This window comes from Hemiscyllium ocellatum, chromosome 7 (assembly GCF_020745735.1).
Source record: "Hemiscyllium ocellatum isolate sHemOce1 chromosome 7, sHemOce1.pat.X.cur, whole genome shotgun sequence".
Taxonomy (NCBI): Eukaryota; Metazoa; Chordata; class Chondrichthyes; order Orectolobiformes; family Hemiscylliidae; genus Hemiscyllium; species Hemiscyllium ocellatum.
The window spans coordinates 93,494,035-93,518,521 of NC_083407.1; the positions used below are offsets into that span (position 1 = coordinate 93,494,035).

At 42.9% G+C, this 24,487-nt stretch overlaps 1 protein-coding gene and 1 long non-coding RNA gene across 2 annotated transcripts in view; one reads left to right on the forward strand and one right to left on the reverse strand.

The window, feature by feature from the left end:
• The window catches only part of LOC132817215 (uncharacterized), a 54,212-nt gene extending 41,576 nt beyond the window's left edge, over positions 1 to 12,636 (reverse strand). The window contains exon 1 of the long non-coding RNA XR_009644861.1: positions 12,614 to 12,636. This is a non-coding gene — a long non-coding RNA (uncharacterized LOC132817215). The remainder of the gene's footprint in view (positions 1 to 12,613) is intronic.
• LOC132817214 (secreted phosphoprotein 24-like) lies at positions 11,229 to 23,423 on the forward strand. The gene is made up of 6 exons (XM_060827510.1): positions 11,229 to 11,362; positions 11,530 to 11,651; positions 15,427 to 15,549; positions 19,234 to 19,368; positions 22,217 to 22,267; positions 23,091 to 23,423. The coding sequence occupies exons 1-6, from the start codon at positions 11,308 to 11,310 to the stop codon at positions 23,247 to 23,249; spliced, it is 645 nt and encodes a 214-aa protein (XP_060683493.1). The 5' UTR covers positions 11,229 to 11,307; the 3' UTR covers positions 23,250 to 23,423.
• The last annotated feature ends 1,064 nt before the right edge of the window (positions 23,424 to 24,487 follow it).

Consider the following 24,487-nt stretch of genomic DNA (forward strand, 5'->3'; position numbering starts at 1 on the left):
GTCACATGTACTAAGATACAGTGAGAAATATTGCCTTGTGTGCTATCCAGGCAAACCTTACCTTACATAAGGACATCAGAGTAATAGAACTGAATGCGGAATAGTGTTACAGCCAAGAGAGGGTGCAGAGAAAGATCAACTCTAATGTATGAGAGGTCCATTCATAAGTCTAATAACAGCAGGGAAGAAGCTGTTATAGAGTCATAAAATCATACAGTCATACAGCATGGAAAATCCTTGTCCATGCCGACCATAATCCCAAACTAAACTCATCCCACCTACCTGCTTCTGCCCATATCCCTCCAAACCATTCCTCTTCATGTATCCATCCAAATGTCTCTTAAATGTCTCTACATCCACCACTTCCTCAGGAAGTTTGAACCACCCTCTGTGTACAAACTTTGCCTCTTATGTCTTATTTAAATCTCTTTCACCTTAAAACTGTCCCCCCCCTCGTCATTGTTGAATCTATTGGTATGTATCTTCAATGCCTGATAGAAGAGGGTGGAAGAGAGCATAACCAGGATGGGAGGGGTCTCTAATCTGTTGGCTACTCTCCAGACAATGGAAAGTGTAGACAGAGTCAATGGAAGGAAGGCTGGTTTGTCTGATAGACTGGGCTGTGTTCACAACGCTCTATAATTTCTTGTGGTCTTGGCAGAGCAGTTGCCATACCAAGCTGTGATGCAGCTGGCTAGGATGTTTTCTAGGGTGCATCTATAAAAGTTGGAAACAGTCATTTAACTTGATTTACTATTGTTGTCACAGGTAGCAGGGTACATATTCCCCCCATTAAAATGACTGAGGGTGCATGTGAGTCACAGTGGGGACATGAGTTCTGTATTTAACTGTCTAATCCCAACCTCCCCTGCAGTGCCTCTGCTGCAGCCTCAGAACCATCTTTGCAGATTCTCATTCTACATCTTCTAACACAAACCCTCTCGCTGATTCCTCTCCCCTGGATAATCACCCCAATACCTCTTCACTGACCATCTCCTCAGAACTATTCTCCCCACACTCTCACACACACTTACCCTCTCCACACTCATACTCTCACACACACTCACCCCCCCACAATCTCACACACACTCATCCCACCCACACTCTCACACACACTCACCTCCCCCACACTTTCACAAACACTCATCCCCCACACACACACACTCACCCCCGAACAATCTCACATACACTCACCCCCCCGCACTCTCACGCACACTCGCCCCTCCCACACTCTCACACACACTCACCCTCCCCACAATCTCACACATACTCACCCTCCACACACTCTCACACGCACTCACCCCCCCCACACACAGTCACCCTCCCCACACTCTCACACACACTAACCCTCCCCACACTCTCACACACACTCACCCTCCACACACTCTCACACACACTCACCCACCCATACTCTCACACACGCATTAACCATCCCCACACTCTCACACACACTAACCCTCCCCACACTCTCACACACACTCACCCTCCCCACACTCTCACACACACTCACTCACCCCCACACTTTCACACACACTCACCCTCCCCACAGTCTCACACACACTCACCTTCCCCACACTCTCACACACACTCACTCACCCCCATACTTTCACACACACTCACCCTCCCCACAGTCTCACACACATTCACCCCCACCACACTCTCACACACATTATCCCCCCATACTCTCACACACACTCACCCCCCACACTCTCACTCACACTCATTCTCCCCACACTCTCAAATGACACTCACCCTCCCCACACTCTCACACACACTTCCCCCCCCACACTCTCACATGCACTCACCCTCCCCACACTTTCACACACACTCACCCTCCCCACAATCTCACCCTCCCTCACCCTCCCCACACTCTCACACACATTACCCCCCATACTCTCACACGCACATTACCCCCCCATACTCTCACACACACTCACCCTCCCCACAATCTCACTCACACTCATTCTCCCCACACTCTCAAACGACACTCATCCTCCCCACACTCTCACACACACACTCGCCCCCCCACACTCTCACACACACACTCACCCTCCCCACACTCTCACACACACTCACCCCCCCACACTCTCACACACACTTGCCCCCCCACAATCTCACACACACTCACCCTCCCCACACTTTCACACATACTCACTCTCCCCACAATCTCATCCTCCCTATCATCTCACACACATTCTGTGTGCGCTTACCTGGACCCCCACCTCAGATCCTCGTCTCGAGACCCTAAACCTGAGATCCTCTCCCTCGATGCCTTCTCTTACTCAGATCTTCTTCTCAAACCCTCTTTCTTTGGTCCCTTGCCTGGAAACACTCTGTATACCCTCTCACCTGTTATGCACCCCCTCCCAGACTGTCTGTCCAGGTTCCCGCCCTAGTTGTATCTCTGGTCTCCCTCTTCCAGATCCTCTCAGACCAGAACATTTCCCCAGACCCTCTCTTCTGGATGTTATCACTGAATTCTCAATAGGACTCTCTCCCTGAAATCTTTTCTATACACGGTGATAGTTTACCATCAAGACATATGTCTGTAAGTGTGTATGTATGTAGGAAACTGTATGGAAGTCTGCATGGAAAAATAATTGGTATTGTCAGTGTGAATTTAATACTAACTAATTGCGACAGTGAGAGGACAGGGAGAAAACAAATCTGATGTTTGATCCACAAACATGATGTTGACAAGTGTGATGTATATATCTATATATATATAGACTCACTCATGGTGAATCTATATTTAGCCAACTTGTATAAAACCAAGCAGAATCCATTATGGGCTGGTCCTGTTCCAGTTTATCAGTGCAATAAATCAACCATATCGAGTTCCTTCCTTGCAGAATGGTGACTAAATGTGGAAATTTATAAACTCTGCTTTTCTGTCCATTTGGCAAAGCAAAATATTTTCCACTGGCTTTCAGCCTCTTCATCTGTGTCTTTACTCACTGCATTGTGGTTAGTTTTATTTCAATAACATTTCCATTTCTGAAATAATTTCATCCGCCAGCCGTTTGGGTTCCTTCATCCGAGTTCCGTCATCCTTCCTCCTGATGTGCATTCTTCTCCTAACCCTCACCATAACCCAGCAACAGTCTTACTCCCTACAGTGAGTGAAGGTCACCAGACCGCCCACTCATATGCTGCTTTCTGCAGTAACAAGCCAATGGCTGTGCAACTAGACTGCTCACACTCCTAATGCTTGGCACTAGTCAGGTTATCCATTGTATGTCAGATTCGCCTGTCCTGAGCACACAGAGCATTAAGAATGTTGAATATGACCCAAACAGGCTGCGAACCCCAAAAGTCCCAACAGAGAGACATTGGGTATTTTACTAACATGTATTAAGCCCCCACAATATAACCTGGATCCCATGTTAAAAGTCATTGGGATGGATCTTGAACTTTTTGGCTAAGTGTGAGTTTGTCGTTTTTTTGGGGAGATTTTTCACCACTGGGTTTTCTCACCATGTCTTACCAAACTCACTGCTCTTATCCCTCTCACCTCATTCCAGCCTCATCTTAGCACAAGTCAGGAACAACTCACCACTCACCAGACATCTCGGAGTTGACCGACATCCCTGGCACTGGCACAGAGAGTGGCGAATCTACGGACTTGGTTGCCACAGAGAAGGCTGTGGAGGCCAGGTCATTGGGTATATGTAAGATTGAGATCGTTAGGTTTTGATTGTCAAGGGGATCAAGGGTTACAGGGAGAAAGTGGAAGAATAGGGTTGAGAAACTTATCAGCCATGATTGAATGGAGGAGCAGACTCGATGGGCTGAATGGCCTAATTTCTGTTCCTACGTCTTATGGCCTTATATTTATAATGGTGTTGTGTACTTGGACAAGAGCTGTCAGACAGGAACCCCAGATGGGGCAGATGACAAATATTTGATGCCTGGTTTTCTAGGACCTGGAGAGGCACAAACAGGACACTATCTTTGCCCAGGACCACTAGTGGAGGTCATGAGCCTCCAAAGCCAGTCCCAGGTTGCTACCAGGGTCAACACAGTCTCTGCCATCTGGAGGGATATAAGAAGAAGATCAACGAACTTCTCCACCCAGCCAACATAAGTGCCATTGTCTTCTGTCCGAGACCTCACATTCAAGCTCTGTCTCTGCTATTGTACCCGCCTCCAACTCAAGCCTTTCTTCCCTCCCTAACTGGCATGCACCTCAAACCTCAAGACCACTAGTCCTCTGCGCAGCCTACTCTTCACTTCTCACTTGCATGGTAAATAACAATGGTGCCACCTCCTTTCGTTTCTCTTAATATCCTATCTTTCTCTCTCTGTCTCTCAATTTATGATGGAAACAGCCTGCAATAGGGAAAAGGGAGTCGAAATGGACGACGACCACCCAACACTTGACTCCTCATGCTTTATGTGGAGGGTATCTTGTCTCTGATCACCTTGAGTAGCTGGCTGACAGTGATCCTTAACAGAGGACTACTGACAAACATGGCAAGTTTCCCAGCATTTTGTTTGCACCAAATAGTATGGCACTGTGTAAACCTTGTGTCTCTGTTGGGGACGGGGATTGCATGAGCACCCAGTTAGGCTCAAAGAGAGTGAGCTTGAACAGTTCAAGCAAAGAGATCATAATGCAGCCTAGTCCAGCCCATGAGGTTGGTGCATGTGTCTAAGCATAGAATCCCTACAGTGTGGAAACAGGCCATTTGGCCCAACAAATCCACCCAAAAGTATTCTACCCAGACCCATTGCTCTACCCTATTGCTCTACATGTCCCCTGACTAATGCACCTAGCCTACATATCCCTGAACACTATGGACAATTTAGCATGGCCAATTCACCTAATCTGCACAGCTTTGGATTGTGGGAGGAAACCTTAGCACCCAGAGGAAACCCACGCAGACAAGGGGAGAATGTGCAAAGTGCACACAGACAGTCACCCGATGTTAGAAACAAACATGGATCCCTGGCGCTGTGAGGCAGCAGTGCTAACCACTGAACCACCGTGCCACTGAGCACACAGTGTCCTTGGAGAAACATCACAATGATAGTCACAGGTGCAGCTCAATGTGTAGCTTTGAAATGCAGAAGCAAAGCAGAAGTGTAAGTGGACTGAAGATGTGCCATAAGGATTTTGGTACATATCGGATGCCAATGTTTGTGGATGCTGGGTGCCTGTGCCCAGTTGCAAAGAAACATGCCCTGAAATGTTGATGCCCAGTGTCCAACAAGGAACAAACTTATCTCAAGAGGGTTGGAATATAAAAGCAGCGATGTGCTAATGAGAATTTATAAAACTCTGGTTGGGCCCTATTTGGAGTACTGTGTCCAGTTTTGGTCCCCAAACCTCAGGAAGGACATACTGGCACTGGAACGTGTCCAGCGGAGATTCACACGGATGATCCCTGGAATGATAGGTCTAACATATGAGGAACGGCTGAGGATCCTGGGATTGTATTCATTGGAGTTTAGAAGACTAAGGGGAGACTTAATAGAGACGTACAAGATAATACATGGCTTGGAAAGGGTGGACGCTAGGAAATTGTTTCCATTAGGCGAGGAGACTAGGACTCGTGGACACAGCCTTAGAATTAGAGGGGGTCAATTCAGAACAGAAATGTGGAGACATTTCTTCAGCCAGACGGTGATGGGCCTATGGAATTCATTGCCATGGAGTGCAGTGGAGGCTGGGACGCTAAATGTCTTCAAGGCAGAGATTGATAGATTCTTGTTGTCTCGAGGAATTAAGGGCTATGGGGAGAATGCTGGTAAGTGGAGTTGAAATCCCCGTCAGCCATGATTGAATGGCGGAGTGGACTCGATGGGCCGAATGGCCTTACTTCCACTCCTATGTCTTATGGTCTTATGGTCTTATGGTCTTAAGCCAACAAGCTGAAGTCTTGATATGGAAGTCTAATCTCTGACTTCCATATCAAGAATTTTTGATGTCCATCCTGCTCAGTGCATTTGGCAAGATCAAAGGTTGAATATCAATGAGGGATGAATTTTGGCATTCAGGAGGATATCATACGCCCCCTTAAGTAGCAACTTGCCTCTGTCTAACAACAACTCACCACACTGCTCAGCGAATGGATAAGTGAGTTGCTACTTACGCCAAAATTTGCCTCAGCAAAGTTCTTGCATGATTTTGCCACAAGTCTTTTGATAACTCATGTTGCTCAGGCTCCTGTAAGATTCAGTTTATTATTTGTGTGCAGGAAACTCAGCAGTGAAATGAAAATGGGAGATCTCAACCCCTGAGGGGTAGTGCCTTGCCGAGTGCTCCCTATGCGTCTACATAAATGTTGGCACCTCCTTGAACTCCCCAATGAAGCTTTCCAGCTCCACTCTGAAGATTGACATCCCGGCCTCTAACCCCATTCCAATCACATAGCCCCTTACCAAGTGCCCTGCCTTGTTTGAGCTACCACAGTCTCCCCCTCACACACCCATCACACAGTCCAATTGTTAGGCAAAAGTTCAAAAATTGGATGATTAGGTCCTGTCTCTAAGGTCACAAGGACTTCTGCATCTCCAAGCCTTATTCAGTCCTTTGTGTTCTACCACAATCTCCTGTCCTTGCACCCTCCTCTCTCATATCTTATTCTCTCTCTCCTCTGGCTTTATCCCACACTCTCCCCACCCCCATTCTCTCCTCTTCCCTACATTCTCCCCTCCTCCAGAATCTCCCCATCCCCACACTTTCCCATTTCCCACACTCTCCCCATCACCACATTCTCCCTTCCTTCAGGATCTCCCTTTCACCACAATCTCCCCAGATGCCCCTCCCCACTCCACAATTTCTCCTTCCTCACATTAACCCCTCCTCCACTCTGTCCTCTCCTCCACACTCTCCTCATCTCTGTACTCTTCTCTCCTCCAGAACTCTCCTTCCCCAGGCACTCACTGTGAGGGGAATGGGGAAGAGTAGGACAGAAATGAGGGTGATGAGTAGGATAGGAGGCTATGATGTGGTTGAGGGAGAAGTGTGAGTGTGTTTGAGAGAAGCACATTTAAACTTTAGCATATTCTTGAGATAGCTTGAATATGGGCTAATAAGGGGGAGTCAGTTTGCTCAGTTAGCTCAATAACTAGATGGTGGTGGGGAATAAAGCTCATGGTTCAAATCTTCCCTACAAGCTGTAGTACGAGATGGGGCCACTGTTTCATTATCTTACCTCATGCCTATAGAGTGGTGCCCCTCAAAATGCCTATTAAAAAATAGTCTCTTGCTCCAATGGAGAGAGATACTCATGGTCTTTTATGGACTATGGTTGACCATCTTAGCTCTGGGTCCTTATATTCAGGATTGAATGAAAGTTAAAGCAGGTCTTTTAATCTGACCCCTCTGTAAATGGCCTGCATATCTCTTGCATCTCAGGTCTGGCGAGGTTCTTGTCAGATCAGCCCCGAGACAATTATGAGTCTAGAGACCGAAAAATCATGTTCTCCAGCAGCCTGGCGGCAGAGATGGGAACAAAAGTTGGGTGGGTTCTGAATCATTATTCCTGCTGCACAAGGCAAGATCGCCACTTCAACTCCAGCGGTTAAAGTGCGAGAGGAGTCTACACAAACTAGGCTTATATTGCCTGGAGTTTGGAAAGTTCAGCATGGTTTTATCGCTGCTTTCAAGACATTAAGAGAAACCAACAAGATGGATAAGGAGAAGCCATTTCTGATAGATGGGAGCTGAGGTCTAGACTTCAAAATTAGTCCCGGAACTTTCATATTGAAATTAAGAAGTATATTTACATGGAATGAGTGGTAGTGACTATGCACTCTATTTTTCCCTCAATGCTTTTGACTCTTGGCCAATTGTTAATGTTACACATGAGATTGATGCATTTTGTTCAAATGTAATGAAAGATATGGGACAAAGGCAGGTGCTTGCAGTTAGGTTCAGGTGTACAACAGCTTTAACAGGATAGCTGGCCTGCTCCTGTCCCTGTATTTCAATGTTTCCATTTTTCCTTCCTGTGCATTCATATGATCTCCTGCCTCTGCACTCTCCCTTCCTCATACCCTTCCCACCCTGCCACCTACACCCTCGCTCTTTTGCTTTAATACCTTGATCTTCAAGCCAACACTACATCATCTCCAGAAGTAGGTAATTTTGCCATCTGAGAGTGGACGCGGCCTCCTCTCCAAATACCCAAATTCCCAACAAGGCAAAGTGTGAGTAATGCTGTAACACAGCCGAGTATCATATAGCCTATCTGAGCTAAACCCTGATCAAAATAAAGTTTTGTAAGTCAATGCAGCTCCAAGTTTACTGACTGTTGTATAACTCTGCAAGATTATTTGGGGAATGTTTGCCTGTTCTGACCTGATATACACTTGTAGGACATTCCATCTCATGAATAGCTAGTATCCAAACATGCCTGGACAGTCGGTTCTTTGAGCCAGACATCTTAACCAAGTCTTACAACATTTTCTTGGCTGTGTACAGACCTGACAAATAACTTTTGATACTGATAAAGACACATTGAGGCTTCAAGCCTTTGAAATATGTTCCAGCTGTTTGCATGAAATTGTTTTTGCACGGAATATCATATATCTGGTTTTATCATTTTCCTCAAAAAACACACAATTTTTAGCAAACTTTTAACTCCCTTGATCTTGCTGGTGATATAGAAACTAAGAATGCCCTTTCAGTGAATCTACTCCATGTACAATTTATTTTCCAGCAATGTGACATGCACCATCTATTGTAGTGCTCAGCAATACTGACATGAATGGTTTCAGTTTGCTCAAATGACTCTTTGTCATACTTCTGTTTTTGTTAAAGGTAAAGGGTATTCACACGAGAAATGGGGCATCCTTAATCGCAGGAACTCAGCCCCACTTTCTGAACTATGACAAATCACCTTTCAATCCTTATACTTGGTGGAATAGTCTGAAGGATAATTTACCATTCTGTGCTTTCTGATGTCCGGACAAGACAATTAAACAAAAAACAATTTGCACTTATATGTCCCATTTATGCAAATTCAGTTTTGAAAAACCTATCAGTTGAAAAATAAATAGATAAACAATAAGCGCCTCTATGACTGCCTTGGGTCACTGTATTTTAATGATTTGGACAGTGGTGCGAGGTTATTACGTGCCCACTTGTTCTTTCATCGACGTGCCATGATTAGAGTACTTGGTGAGTTGACGAGAATGGGGAGATAAATCTCCAGTTTTGCTTAAAAAGTTCCTAAAAAGCCGAAAGTGGAAATTTAACAACAAATCTGGAGGGGACTAATAATCACATGGAAACACGTGGATTAATTTCAGAAGGGTCAGCATGGATTTGTTAAGCAAATCTTTTGTCTTGCTAAGTTGCTGGTATTTTTTGATGAGGTAACAGAGCAGTGATCAGTGTTATGCTGTTGATATGGTGCGCATGGACTCCAAAATGTGTTTAATGCAGTGCCACTCGATGTCTTGTGAAGAAAGTAATGGCTTATGGAAATAAAAGTACATTAACAACAAAGCTGTAAAATTGGCTGACTGAAAGAAATCAGACAGTGAATGGGTCATTTTTTGGCTTGAGGAAGGTTTGTCATGGTGTTTCTCAGGATTGAGTATAGGGATCCCTCCTATTATTGATGAATAGTCTAGATCTTGGTGTGCAGGGGACAACTTCAATATTTGGGGTGACACAAAACTTAGAAAAACTGTTAGCTGTGAAGAGGGCAGCGTATACGGTCAAAAAGACATTGCGAAGTTGGTGAAGTGCAGATTAAGTTCCATATGGAGAATGGGAGTGATACAGATTGTTTCAAAGACAATGCACAATAATATAAAGGATACTACTCTAAAGAGTTTACAGAGGCAGAAAAACCTCGACGTATATGTACGTAACATTAAAGGTAGCAAGGCAGGCAGAGTGGAATGGACAGCTGGCAAATGTGATGAAGGTATGCTTAATTGAGGCATTCAAAGGGATGTTACATTTGAACGGAAACAAAGAGCAGGTTTTGGGTAAACTTAGGAAATTGACAAAATTAAAATACTCTGGCAGTAAGTGCAGATGCAATGGGTCGAATGGCCTTCATCTGCTCGGCAATGTTTCTGTGATTTTTTTTACAGTGTAGAAACAGGCCCTTCGGCCCAACAAGTCCTCACCGACCCACTGAAGAGCAACCTACCCAGACCCATTCCCCTACATTTACCCCTTCACCTAACACTATGGGCAATTTAGCATGACCAATTCACCTGACCTACACATCTTTGTGACAGTGGGAGGAAACCGGAGCACCCGGAGGAAACCCACGCAGACACGGGGACAATGTGCAAACTCCCCACAGACAGTTGCCTGTGACCTCTGAAGTCAATATACACTTTCCTCAATGTCTCCTTTTAGTCCCCAGCATGACAACATTTGATGAAAATTTGGGTGCAAGGTGATGGAACTTATCAGCCAATTACCCAAATTTATATTCTTTCCACATGAGTCCCAACATTGGATCTTATCAAGCTATTTGTGCATGTTGGTGCTCACCTAGAGCTGGTCCTTAAACACCACCAGAATTGTACACTTTCAAGGGGAAATGTTACTGCCTCAGAGAGAGAATGCTGGCTATTTCTTTCCACTTCCACCTTCTGGCATATGAGATCCGTTTTAATACCATTTTCATACATTTTAGTGTCTACTTAAGGGGCACATTTGGTTTTAGGGCAAGATGGCAGTCAACAAGACTTGCCACTCCAGGCTTAATCAGGAAGGCAATTATATCCCTGACACTGCACATTCAAGCCCAATTAACTACCATTCAAATGGGAAGTGCCAGGCTGCAATGGACAGGACACTACATTCCCATTTCTCTTTTTGTACTCAAAGAAAGCTCTTCTTCAAAACCAAAAATGGGAGTGATCAATCTAACATCTGCTGCATTTTACACTTGCCTCTAGTGAGCACCCAGAGTCCCTTTTGCAAAAGAAATTATTAGAAACAATGAATAACTTCCAGACACAAATGCACTGAACACAATAAGAAAGGAAAGCAAAGAAGTAATCCTTTTTGAGTTTGGTCCTTTAACTGTGGGATGGTCATCCTGTGTTTTAATCTGTGACAAACAAATGGATCAAGTGTATACATTCTTTCCAAAAACATTGGATTGGTAACGTCACTAATTATCAAGCTGGCAGCAAAATCATTTCAGCTATTAAAATGTTGTGGTTTCAATGTCTTTAAAATACTGTTTGTGAATACTGTGAGTCATTACTCAAAGTGATCAAAGCCTATAAAAAGCAATCAACGGATAAGGATTCAGTGAGGGAGAGGTAGAGGCATCATCCACAACTGATTACAATCAAAGTTCCCAGTCAGCCAAGATGCATTCATTTCTTTTGGCTCTAGTTGTGTTGCAGACACTACGATACTCTGCTGGTATGTATTGAAATCATTTTAAAAGATTAAACTTTAATTATTTTTAATTTAGATACTATTGTGGCCTATTTTGGTTGTATTCTTTTTCAGGGAAAGTACAGGCTGTTTAGTAAAACTAGGCACAGTGTATTGTTGTCATCATATTATTCCCTCATTTTATTTTCCAGGGATACCAATGACTGATTTCACACCGGTTGTTCAAGATGCCCTGAAAGAATCCATTCTTCAATTGAACAGAAACACAGTTAGTGATTACCTCCTCAAAGCAACAAGCAATGAGTTGCTTTATGTAAGTATTATTTAATCTTACTTGATCTAATTTATTCCACTCGGTTTTTTCTTATGTTGTTCGGTTTTCTGTTGCTAACGTTCCATTCCTAGGTAAAAACAAGGACTGCAGATGCTGAAAACTAGGTTCTAAATCAGAGTGGTGCCGGTAAAGCACAGCAGTTCAGGCAGTATCCGAGGAGCAGGAAAATCGACATTTCGGGCAAAAGTCTTTAATCAGGAATCGAGGCAGAGTGCCTGCAGTGTGGAGAGATTTATCTCACCACCCTTCCTTTATTCCTGATGAAGGGCTTTTGCCAGAAACGTCGATTTTCCTGCTCCTTGAAGGCTGCCTGAATTGCTGTGCTTTACGAGCACCACTCTAATCTAGAACCTTTCCATTCCTGTTTGCTCTAGTTGTGTCTTTATTTCTGCTTCTGTCATTTTCTTTGTCTCTAACACTTTCTTTCGTATGTCCCAGTCTTTCTTACTGATCACTCTCTCTCGCTGTTTTCTGTAAGGTTTTCTCTATAACTCTTTATTATTTGTCTGTCTTCTATCCTTACTATTAAAATAAAACTTGCATTTATTACCCCACTCTCTCTCTCTGTACAAGGTGCTTTCTCTATTTTTCCATTTCTCCCTGTCTTTCTTCAATAGTTTACTTCTGTTTCTGTTCTTTTCATTTGCTTTTTGGGATGCTTTTTTGAGGCATACAAAGAGTTAATTGGGTCAGCACTTATTCAACTAACTCAGAAGGTGTGGCTTCAAGTCTCACACTGGAGTTAAAATTGCAGGTTCACTCTCAAATGTAGCACAGAGGGAGTTCATTTTAAGTGCCTTTTTTCAGATCGGATAATAGACAGCAGTACCCTCTGCTCTCTCAGGTGCACAACAGACATCGCATGGCTCCACTTTGAAGAGTTCTGGGAGAATTCTACTAACAGTATGCTCAAACCAATATCGCCAAAAATAAAATTATACCTGCATTTGGTCATTTCTGTTTGCGGATTTGCTGTGTCCAAATCGGTGGCTTGTTTCCTACATTACACCAGGGACCTCCCTGCAAAACTGCGTCATGGGTTGTAAAGCACACTGCGATGTCCCATGATCATGAAAGTCATTGCAAGATTAAGTCTTCCTTTCGGTGGGTGATCCATGGAGGCTGCTTCTCAGATGCAGTCACCTTGACCTGAAATTTCAGGCGGGGCTGCTTCTGTCTTTTGAAAATGAGTCATATTTGAATCAAATGTTAAATTTGCTTTCATTTTTGCAGATGGCTCCAGACCTACTGAGCTCTTCTGTTTTTATTCCACTAGGTACACTTGCCCGATTGAGGCAGGAGACTGCATTTAAAATGTGTTTTGGGCTCCATGACACAGGCCATTCCTTAATCCTAATGTTTGGATAGGAATGGATTAGGATTGTGGTTTTCAACCTCCACCCATTTGTACCAAACACCGAGCTGCTTAATGCCTGCAGGCTGCTCGTAAGAAACCTTTCTCCTCAGTATAATGTGAGACTCCCACCCCTCCCCTCAAGAGAATTATCCATTCAGCCACTGGCTTGTGCAAGACCTTCTCTCGGCTTTCCAGGAAAGAGTCAACCAATTTTCACTGTGCCCCATTCCATATTGGAGATGCATTGGAATGCTTCTTTTGTGCACATCTCCGGGGATCATTGCAAATGTCACTGGTTCTGAAACTGATGTTTGCCTCATGTCAGTTCCTGTCAAACTCTGTCCTCTAACCAACTGAGTCTGACATATTGTCATGCACCAGCACCCCTTCATAATTTTACTATTTCCTCTTTCTCATGTTCCCTTTCTCACTGCATTCATTTTAAGTTATATTTAACTAATTCATCTCTCTTATTTGGAAGTGGTCTTCAGCTGCCTGAGCCCCAGGGTCTGAAATTTCATCCCTCAAACCCCACCCTTTCTTTTACCTCACTTTCCTCCTTAAAAACCAGTTCATTGGCCAAACATTTGGTCATCTACACTGATATTGCCTGTGGCCTGGCCTAATTTTATCTGGCAATATTCCTGTGAATTGTGTTGAGAACTTAGGTTGAAGTAAAGGTGCTATATAAATGTATGCAGATATTATAAAGATCTATGCGTATTAACAATTACATAAGAAACTAAAGTGAAATAAATTGTTGTCGTCTTCAATAATTTGCTATACGAAAATAGATACATATGTCCAAATAAATTTCACCTACACAACCAATTAACAATGGGTGAGAGGAAGCTCTCCTTTATTTTAGTTTCCTTTGTTATGAATTTTAGAGTTTCTTAAAAGTAATCGCAAAGACATTTTATGTCATCACAGTATTGTGAATGTCATGACTGCTATCTTTCAGTCATCTGAAGTTTAGAATCAGTGCTCAAAGTGATAATATTCACAAACTGCAGGCTAGTGTGTTGATATTTCAATCTCGAGTGCATTAGTTAACTTACTAAAGTGCTGATTGGTTCTGTTAGTCAATGTGATGGTCAGAATGCCCAAAAACAGAATATATGCCTAGAGTGCCATGCATCAGGATGGTGCAGTACAGAGTGAATAGGGTTTTGGATTCATACCCAAATCACTACACATTTTCCCAAAAAATATTCTTTATTCTGCATTGACCATCCAACTAGAATAGGAGAGGAAAGAGCAGTCTCAGCTCATTGGTGGACTGAGACCGCTATGCAGCCATAAATACATTCTTAGATACATTTTCATGGATCTATCTGATGTTATAAAAGTATCAGGCCTTAAGTGACTGTGCATTGAACTGTGCTTGCTCTTTTAAAGGAGCATTATTTTGTGAAGCTTTAGGGCTGGTGAATGTTGAATTTTTTGACTTGTCTCCAAAATCAAGGATTGGGTAAGCAATAATGTGGGTTCTATAAGTCTATTTGCAGACCATGGCAACTATCAGGCTACGCAGACTTATCTGAGCTATATGCCTGCTGCTGTGCACTATCTACATGTATTAGGTATCACCTTTTGTCTTTTACAGCTGGTGTGGATATTCCCTCTTAAAGATAGATACATATCACATTGCAACAGTAAAGCTGGCGTGCATCAAGCTTCAAATCCTGTTCACCTATCACTCTGATCCACATTGACACAAAACCACATCAATGATACGGGGCCAGTGGTCAAAACAATGGCAGGCTTTAAAGAGCATATTTAGAGCTTTGCCAGATAGTTCCAGATCTACACTGATTAAGTAATACCTTGCTTTTAAAATTTTCACCCTTGTTTTCAAATCCCTTCCTGTCTGTGCAGTCTCTTCTTGCCTCACAATCCTGAGACTCTTACACATCTTCAGTTTTGATAGCTCCACTGTTGGTCGCCATGCCTTCAAAACCCTAAGCTATGGAACTATCTGGCCAAGTTCTTAATACAGTCTTTAAAGCCTGCAATTGTTTTGATCACTGGCCCTGCATCATTTATGTGGTTTTGTGTCAAATTTTGTGTGGTGACATCCCTGTAAGCTGCTCAGGACATGTTACTATGTTAAATCTGCTGTCTATATATGAGTTATTCTTATAATCCTACAGCCCATATTCCTGATACCCAAGATAACCCACTCATGGTATGCCTGTGTCAGTGTAGGAGTCTGACAAAAGTAATCCTTCATATGCTGTGGAGGACTATGCTATTTTAATCACTAGAAAATTGTTCAGGAGTGACTGAGATTTTGTGGTCTGTGGGTTTCAGGATTTCCTTCATATTATAATCAAGCTGGTGCTTTATTGTTTTAAAGAAGTCTTAAAATAAACTGCACATTTTGTTTCCCAGATTACTCCAACAGGACCAAATGAGTTTGCAGTGGATTTAAGATTTACTGCAAGGGAAACCCTGTGCCCGAAAACAGGTGGATTCGATAGTGAAAATTGCGAGCTCAACAATGACCCCTTAGCTGTGAGTATTGATGAAAAGTGTCTAAAATTTGTTGCGATGTGTATGCTATACAAAACCAGACTGAATGGGAAGAAACCATATATTCAACCTCGCTGGGTTCGCAAGTTGTAAAATCCAGAAATAAGAATCTCACAGAAATCTGTTCATTCACTTCAGCACAAACCTTGTGAGTTGAGGAGAACATAACAATATTTCTAAAATGTGCTTAATTTGTTTTTCTCAGACATTTTCCCATTCGGCCTATTCACAGTTGTTGTAACAGACATCTGGAGCAGGTGGGATAAGAACATAGGTCGCTTGTCTCAGGGATAGGGAGACTATCACTGCACCACATGAGCCTTGTGTTTTTCCAGATAGTTTCATTGGAGGGGACGCTCAGGTTCACACATAGCAAGTGACTAATTGGTTAGTGGCCATTTTATGCCATTGGGAAAAGCTAAATTTATTCCATTGTCATTAGTTTGATGGGAAATGTGACTAAATAATGACAGAGTAATGGAGTCTTGCAGTGTGTTGAAAATGTCATGATGTCAGGCTTCAAAGGTCTGGGTTTCAGTCGCACCTTCCAGAGGTGTGTCTTGACATATCTAAACAGGTTAAATAAAAAAGAGTTGCAAGACCGTAAACTGTGAGACATTGTGGAGGCTTAGCTAGAATTTAACTTTCTGTTTTTTTTAAAGACTCATTTTAAAAAGCAGAAAGAAACTCTCATAAAAGAAGTATTTAACATTAATTATGATTTACTTACAATATTATCAATGACTAAAAGATAAAAGTATTGATGCATAGTTGCCAAACAAAAGCATGGTGGTTTGGTGGTTAGCAATGCTTCCAGGAACCTGTGTTCAATTCCAGCCTTGGGTAACTGTCTGCATGGAGTTTGTATGTTCTCCTGGTTTATGTTGGGTGCTCTGCATTCCTCCCAGGAATTCTAAATTCATTATTAGTGAGGTTAATGGGAAATGATGATTCAGAGAAAATAACATTGCTTTTAGACAATGATAAATTTGCTAATTGCAACCAGTAATGACACTACAGATGGAGAGATACGATTAGCCAGGTTTCATGTTCTCATGACTGTACAACATCCTCTGCCAACAGTGAATTATTGTAATTGCAGAGTAAGGACAGAATTGGGTCATGGTCAAAAAGTCAGTGAGCCACTAGATAGCTGGGCTCACATTTGAAGAGTCACTATTCATGGTGTAGTATTGTACTATCACTGTCATGTGTCTATTCTTAAGTGTACAAGTATCATTACTCTGCATTGGTATGTGTTAGAGAATAGAGTTGGACTGTTGATTTTTGCAGCTAATCTTTTCATTTGCTTCCCCCCCTGTTTTCCTGCTCATGGCTGCTTCACCAGCCTTAAATGTTCGTATTGTGTCCTCCTCAATCCTTCTACTTTTTTAACTAAGAGGCTGGTGTGATTGGATGGGAGAGATGCCAGTTGCTGCAGGCTGTGCTTAAAGAATGCAGTGAAAATGTGACTCTTATCCCTTTCCCTAATCATCTGCTCATTCCCTTCACTGCTTATTCTGATTTACCTGCCCCACCTCTCACTTTACATCACCTCTTTACCCTTGTCACATCTCCTAGCTCTTCTTCTCTCAATGATATATTCCACTCCTGTGACCTACCCTCCTTCATTCACTGCCTGCACTTGCCCTACGACCTTTGCACTCTGAATGTTGCATTACTACTTCCTCCTTTTGCTCACTCCCCACAGTGTGGGTAATGTAAGGTCACTCTCTCACTGGCACTCATTCTCAGCCTGCCTTGTTTCTCCTCTCACTGTTTTGGCCCCCACCCTTCCTATCTGTTCCCCTCAAAGTAGCAATTCTATTACATTGAAAATTCAAAAGCCTCTTGACAATTATTTCATAAAGTTGATTTTTTTAATATCGGGAAGAGAGAGAGAGAGAGAGAGGGAGACAAGCAGTGAGGAAGGATGAGAAACAGCTTTCCTCTTAAATCCAGTGATGAAGATAAGACCAAGATGAAATAATTTAATGAGATTATAGTTAATCCAAACCTTAATGTTCACCTTTGTTCAATGTTTCCTGGTGACCTTGCCAAACAGAAATCTAATAATCTCAGTTCTGAACCTCCAACATCCAGATTTGTTGAGGTGTTCCAGATATCAGATATCCTTTTGTATAATTTTTGATTTTAAAAATGAAGGCACTTCCAATTGAATATAACAAAAGCATTTATTAATCTTTATTTGCCAGAGATAATTCTTTAGGAAAATCTTTCTTTTGATTCAAATAATAATTTATGTCGAGATCATTGCTGCTTCGAGGTGTTTAACAGTGGTGAGAAGCAATTAAACACCGGCGTGCAGAGGGATCTGGGTGTTCTTGTACATAAAAGGTTTACAGGTTTACATGTAAGTACACCAAGAAACTAAAGAAACAAGTGGTAGGAGGTTGGTTTACTAGAATAAAGATGTCTTGCTACAGTTGTGTAGAACTTATAAAAGTCTCTAAAATTTTGAGATGCATAGATAGGGTTGATGGTCAGCATCTTTTTCCCCAGAGTTGAAATATCTAATACTATTTAAGGTGAGGGGGGAAAGTTCATAGGACACATGAGGGACAAGTTCTTTACACAGAGAGCTGTAGGAGTCTGGAACGTGCTGCCAGGGGTGGTGGTGGAGGCGGATACGATAGGGGCATTTAAGGGACTTTTAGATGAGCTCATGACTGTGCAAGGAAATGGACGGATATGGACCAAGGGCAGGCAGAAGGGGTTAGTTTAATTTGGCATCAAATTTGGCGCAACACTGTGGGCCAAAGGGCCTGTTCCTGTGCTGTTAATTTTATTGAAATCTTGCCCGAATCACTGTGTTCATATCTGGTGCTGATACCAAAAGGAGCATATACTAGCTTTATAGATAGATGCACCCATGATTCACCACAGGATTCTTGGGTTAAGATCACTTTTCTATGCAGAGAGTCTGAGAAAAGTAGGCTTTCACACTCTGGATTTCAGAAAAATTCAGGTGAGCTTAGTGATAGTACCGTTGGTTAAAGTGGTTAGCACTGATATCTCACAGCACCAGGGACCTGGGTTTGATTCTAGCCTTGGGCAACTGTCTATGTGGAGTTTGCACATTCTCCCCGTGTCTGTGTGGGTTTCCTCCCACAACCCAAGGATGTGGTGAATTGGCCATGCTAAATTGTCTGTAGTGTTAGGTGCATTAATCAGGGTAAATATAAGGTCAGAGTGGGTTACTCTCTGGAGGGTCAGTATGGACTTGTTGAGCCAAAGGGCCTGTAATCTAGCATAATATTCTGAAGGGGCATGACAAGGTGCGGAGTTTGGAACACAGTGAGAGATAGTCTAAAGGCAAAGGCTAATTATTTAAAATTGAGATGAGGAGAATTTTGTTTAGTCAGTGAATATATTGCGATTCTTGGAATCATCTATCCTCGAAACCTGCCAGTTCCATCAGTGAATAAATTCAGGATAGCAGCTGACAGATTTTTTATGATGTCTAAGGGAGTCGAGATCAATGGGGAGGGTGAAGGAAAATGGAGTTAAGGAAGAAGATCAGCCATGATTGTATTGAATATGGTCTACGCTGACTCTTATTTGTTTTATTCTCATGTTTGACTGTGAATTCACCTCCAGTTGCCAAGTAAGTTAAACAAACTGACTTATATTTCACTGCTGCAGAAAATGACCACATGCCGAAGCAGTGTTAGTTATTCCTATGGTGCAGTTGTTGATGTGTATCTTCAGTGCATGGACAGCAGAGATACCTTCATGGACAGCAGCAGTGAATCAGCCTCCTTCGAAAGCAGTGAAGAGGTAATCTTTTATTTTAAGCTCTTATTGTTCTGATTAACAGTAAATGTTACCCCCCACCCCCCCATGCCTTATAGACAATGTAACGATTGCAATTGAATTGGCCCCAACAAATGTTTCTTCCAAAAATCGAATGTCATACTGATTCAATTGTTGGTGAAGCGTGGCTCTGGAAAAAGCACAGCAGGTCAGGCAGCATCTGAGGAGCAGGAGAGTCAATGTTTTGGGCAGGACCCTTCTTCAGGAACTATTCAATTGACCCAGGTTTGGATAGGCTCAGGTTTTAGCTAATCTACACATTCCAAATGTTTGCACATATTCCGATTTACTTCCTTATATATTTAACTAGATTTTTAAAAAATTCATTCATGGGCCAACATTATTTAACCCATCCCTAAAGGCCCAGAGGGCAGTTAGTGTCAACCATATGGCTGTAGGTCTGGAGATAAGGATGGCAGTTTCCTTTCTGAAAGGACATTTGTGAGCCAGGTGGTTTTTCTTCCTGACAATTGGCATTGGTTCCATGGCCATCCTTAGACTCCTATTTCCAGATATTTACTGAATTCAAACTCCGCCATCTTCATGGTTGCCCACCTAGAGCTCAGTGAGATTGCCATGTTGGGATGGGGAAATGTTGGAGGACATTTTCGTCATCGATATTTGAGTCTTCAGCTGTCATTGGGAGCATATGGGGAGTAGGTGGTTTGACCGCATCACTGGGGTGAAAAGCAGCACAGTCGTGGGAGGAGGTCTGATCTGCAATTGGGTAAGGTCTTCAGAACTATTGTTGGAATAGTGTCATGTTCTGTAGCCTCTGTATTATCCACTGCCTTCAGTCTTCCTCGATATAACATGGAGAGAATCAAATTGGCTGAAGACTGACATCTGTGATGCTGGGGACAGCGAGAGGCTGAGATGCTTCATCCATTCAACACCTCTGGTTAAGTTTGCTGCGATTGCTTCAGCCTTATCTTTTGCACTGAGGTGCTGTGCTCCCCCATCATTGAGGATGGTGCTATTTGTGGAGCCTCCTCCTCCCAGTGAGCTGTTCAATTGCCCACCACCATTGGATGTGGCAGGACTGCAGGACTTAGATCTGATCTGTTGTTCATGCATTTGCTTAGCCCTGAAATGAAAACAGAAACTGCTGGAGAAACTCAGCAAGTCTAGCAGTAAGTGTGCAGAGATAGCAGAGTTAACTTTTTGGATCCACTTATCATTCTTTAGAACTGCTAGCAGCTCAGAAGATGTTGGTATATAATGCTGAAGCTGGGGCTGGTGCGTGGTGAGTGTATTTGTAAAGGAGTAAGTGAAAGCTGGAAATTGAGTGATAGATTGTTATCTCATGTATCGAGGTACAGTGAAAAGTGCTATTTTGTCCTATACAGGCAGATCATACCATACGAAGTGCATCAGGATAGCAGAACAGAGTGCAGAATACAGTGTTACAGTTGCAGAGTAGGTGCAGAGAAAGAGAGACCAGAATTAACATTTGAAAGCTCCATTCAGAAGTCTGATAACAGCGGGGAAGAAACTGTTCTTGAATCTATTTGTTCATGTATTCAAACTTTTATACCTTCTGCCCAACGGGAAAGGGTGGAAGAGAAACTGGGGTGTGAGGGGGGTCTTTGATTACGTTTGTTCCTTTCCTGAGGTAGCAGGAGGTGTAGCTGCAACTAATAAATGGAAGGCTGGCTTGTGTGATGGACTGGGCTGTGTTCATGGATCTCTGCAGTTTTTTGTGGTCCTGGGAACAACAGTTGGCATGTCAAGCAGTAATGCATCCAGATAGGATGCTTTCTATGGTGCAAGTGTAAAAGTTGCTAAGAGTCCTTATGTGCATGCTGAATATTCTTAGCTTCCTGAGAAAGTAGAGATGGGACCAGAAGGGGGCAACAACACTTAGTTTTGACTTCATTCCAGCCTTGGGGAAGGTATGTGACTGTCCCAATATCACATTTCTATTGTCTACATTTGTTTTGGAATTTTGCTGCATATTTTTGCGCTATTTGTACCGATTTATACAGACTTTACTGTCATGTTTTCCATTTTTAGTTGTGTCCGGAGCTATTACACCAAGGAGTATTACTCACAGGAATAGAGCAATGTTGCACCTTGCAGGACTGACAGAACCCATTGGCCCTGTCACAATGTTGCATTAATTCTCACAACTGCAATCATGAGAGGAGGTTCTGCCTGGACTTAAGCTTTATAAATGTGAAGCTTTACTGTGAGTGTTTTCAAATGCCTTAAAAATTGAAGTTTGAGAAGACGGAGAGTAATCTTTTAAGGCGGATTGACTTGGTCGTGATTACAAATCACTGAGACCAGATCAACAAAATAATTAAAGTTGCCAGCAATAACCAGTATTTATATAGCATCACCAGTTTAATAAAACATCCCAAAGGTACTTGGCAGAAACATTCTAAAACAAAACTGAGCAAATGAGCCAGGCAAGGAGATAATAGGACAAGTGAGTAACAGATTAGTCAAATAGGTAACATTTGCAAGGTTGAAAGGAAAGTGAGGCAGAGAAGGTTTAGGGAAAATAAATTCCAAAGGTCTGAGGCCCATACAGCTGAAGGCATTGACCCCCAAATGTGGAGCAATGAAAATCAGTGATGTCAAAGAGGCAGAATTAATGTAGGTAAATCAGTTGGGCTTGTGTTAGTAACTCAGTCACAGTAGATCAGATACTAATATACTCAGAACTTACACTCATCTTAATCTCTGGAATTCAACAATAATGAATGTTAATAAATTCTGTCTTGGAGAATCATTCTGTTCCCAAAATAATTTCTATGGCTTTGTGTGGGAATATTTACATGAATTGCATTTGTTTATATTGTAGGTGAGGTACCTGAGAAGGCGACCACCATTCCAGGATGAGCACCATTCATCAGTAGGTCTTGATGACAATCTGAAATCGGTACCTTCAGTATGTAGCTGTGACCATTGCAGTCTGTTCCCATTGTAGCATTGGATTTCCAATGGGATTTCCAAGAGCCGCTAAGGGACAGGGCATCAGCCAGTTTTGGTGAGGCTGACCGAGTAAGAGGGTGGGGGTCACTCAGTGGGACCAACTGTGATATAAGTGTATGGGAGGGGCGGGGGCGCATGGCAGTGCCACTTAGATTGGCGCTAGAATTCACCTCAGTAAGTATTATTAAATGGGTGCTTTTGTATTAGTCTCCAGTGTGAGGTGCCCCCTAACTTTAACATGTAATTTTATCAACTATAAAAGAACGGAATGCTGGATTGGTCTTTAACAGGAGGCTGGTGCAATAATGTTTGTTCTGTGAGAACAAGCCCCCACTGAACTTGTACCCACTCTGCTGCCAACCATGAGTATTGCTCACCTCAGTTGTCCAGGTTAGAGGACAACCAAGACTCCTCTCGAGAAAGCAGCTTTTCCCAGCCACTTGACGTTCGTTTCTTGAGCTGTGATGGTTATTGGCCATGCCCAGCACCTCACCCCAGCCCCAAACTGAGTGGTGGCTCTCACCCCCATAACCGGTAACCTCTTTGATGAACATCTGCCCAGACACTCAGCCTGAATGAGCCATTCCAAGTAAAGGAGCGAGCCATGAAACGGTGATAGGGTCAGTGTCAGATTGCATTCCCTCACTTCTCATTCCACTGTCTGTGACTTGCCCATCCTTGAAAATGACACAATCGGTCAACGGGAAGAGCTTGGAAGTAAAATTCTCTCCATTCTATGCTAGGTTGACTGGGAATACCAGAATAACAGGCAATTTCCTCAGCGCCGTGGAAATGGTGTTGCCCCAAGAAGACCCAATAAGCAGGCCAAGCCTTTGAGCCAAGGATTATCCTCCAGGAAGAAGCCAAATCGTAAACCGAATCGGGACTCCAAAGTGGAGTGAAGGGGGTTTGGAGTTCACAGAACGCACAAGGCGAGACGTTCGCCATTATTTCACCTGCAAGCATTGCAAGCTAAAGCATTCTTTCCTATTTCGTTAGTTCTGTCACTGTAACGGTAGTCTCCACTCTCCTGCTCAAGAAGTTGGAAACATGAAAATAAAACAAGCTGATTATAATATAGCTTGTCCAGCCACCTGTTTGTTACACATCAGCAAGCTGCAATTGCTGTAAGAATGACTGAGATTTGTGTGTTATGCTTTGTCCATCACCTTGAGAAGAATTTTCACAATAAACCAATCCAGGGTTTAACAATGTAGCTGGGTGCTGAGCACAGAGCAGGCAGTGACTTGGACAGAGGTTTGCCACATGGTGTTTATGGCTGTAAATTTAAAAACCTGTGGAAACAGTTCATGTATACATGGTCTGTATGAGTACAATGCCTAAGAGGCTGGGAGAGAATTTCTTTCAGGTCTGTTTTCATTATTTTGACCTTCTCATTCTTGTTTACAGTTAAGCCCCTCTGTGTCCTTAACCCTCCCTTTTCTGCAATCTCCATCGACCTCACAGCCCTCTGACATTGGGCACTTATCAAATTCCAGCCCCTTGATCATCTCCAATTTTAATCACTTCTCTATCATTGACCATGCAGTTCTGAGGAAGGGTCACTGGACCTGAAATGTAACCTCTGATCTTTCTCCACAGAAGCTGTTGAACTTTTCCAGCAATTTCTGTTTTTGTTTCTGATTTATAGTGTCCGCAGTTCTTTCAGTTTTTATTGACCATACAGTTGCCTGGCTCCCAAGCTCTGGATAGCTCTCCTGCAAACTCTCAGTCTCTCTCTCTCTCTCTCTCTCTCTCCCCCCTTCAAAGACACACAGTAAAATCTATCTTTCTCACCAGGTTTATTGTCATTTTGTCTAATATCTCCTAATGTGCCCCAGTATCAGATTTTGGATTACGATGTTGCTATGTCTTGCCTTGAGACTCTTTGCTCTGTTACAAGCCCCTGTTGATGTGTTGGGGGAGACAGTGGAAATGATTGTTGCAAGACCTTCCTCCTATCTACCATCCAAACCCTAATGTGTTTGAAATTTTTACAGAGGGCAGATAAGGCCTACAGTCAACTGAGGTCTTTATGTAGATTCATAGAGTCTTACAGTCCTACAGCACAGAGACAAATCCTTTGGCCCGAACCAGTCCATGCCAACAAAAATGTCCGTCCATGCTAACCCCATTTCCC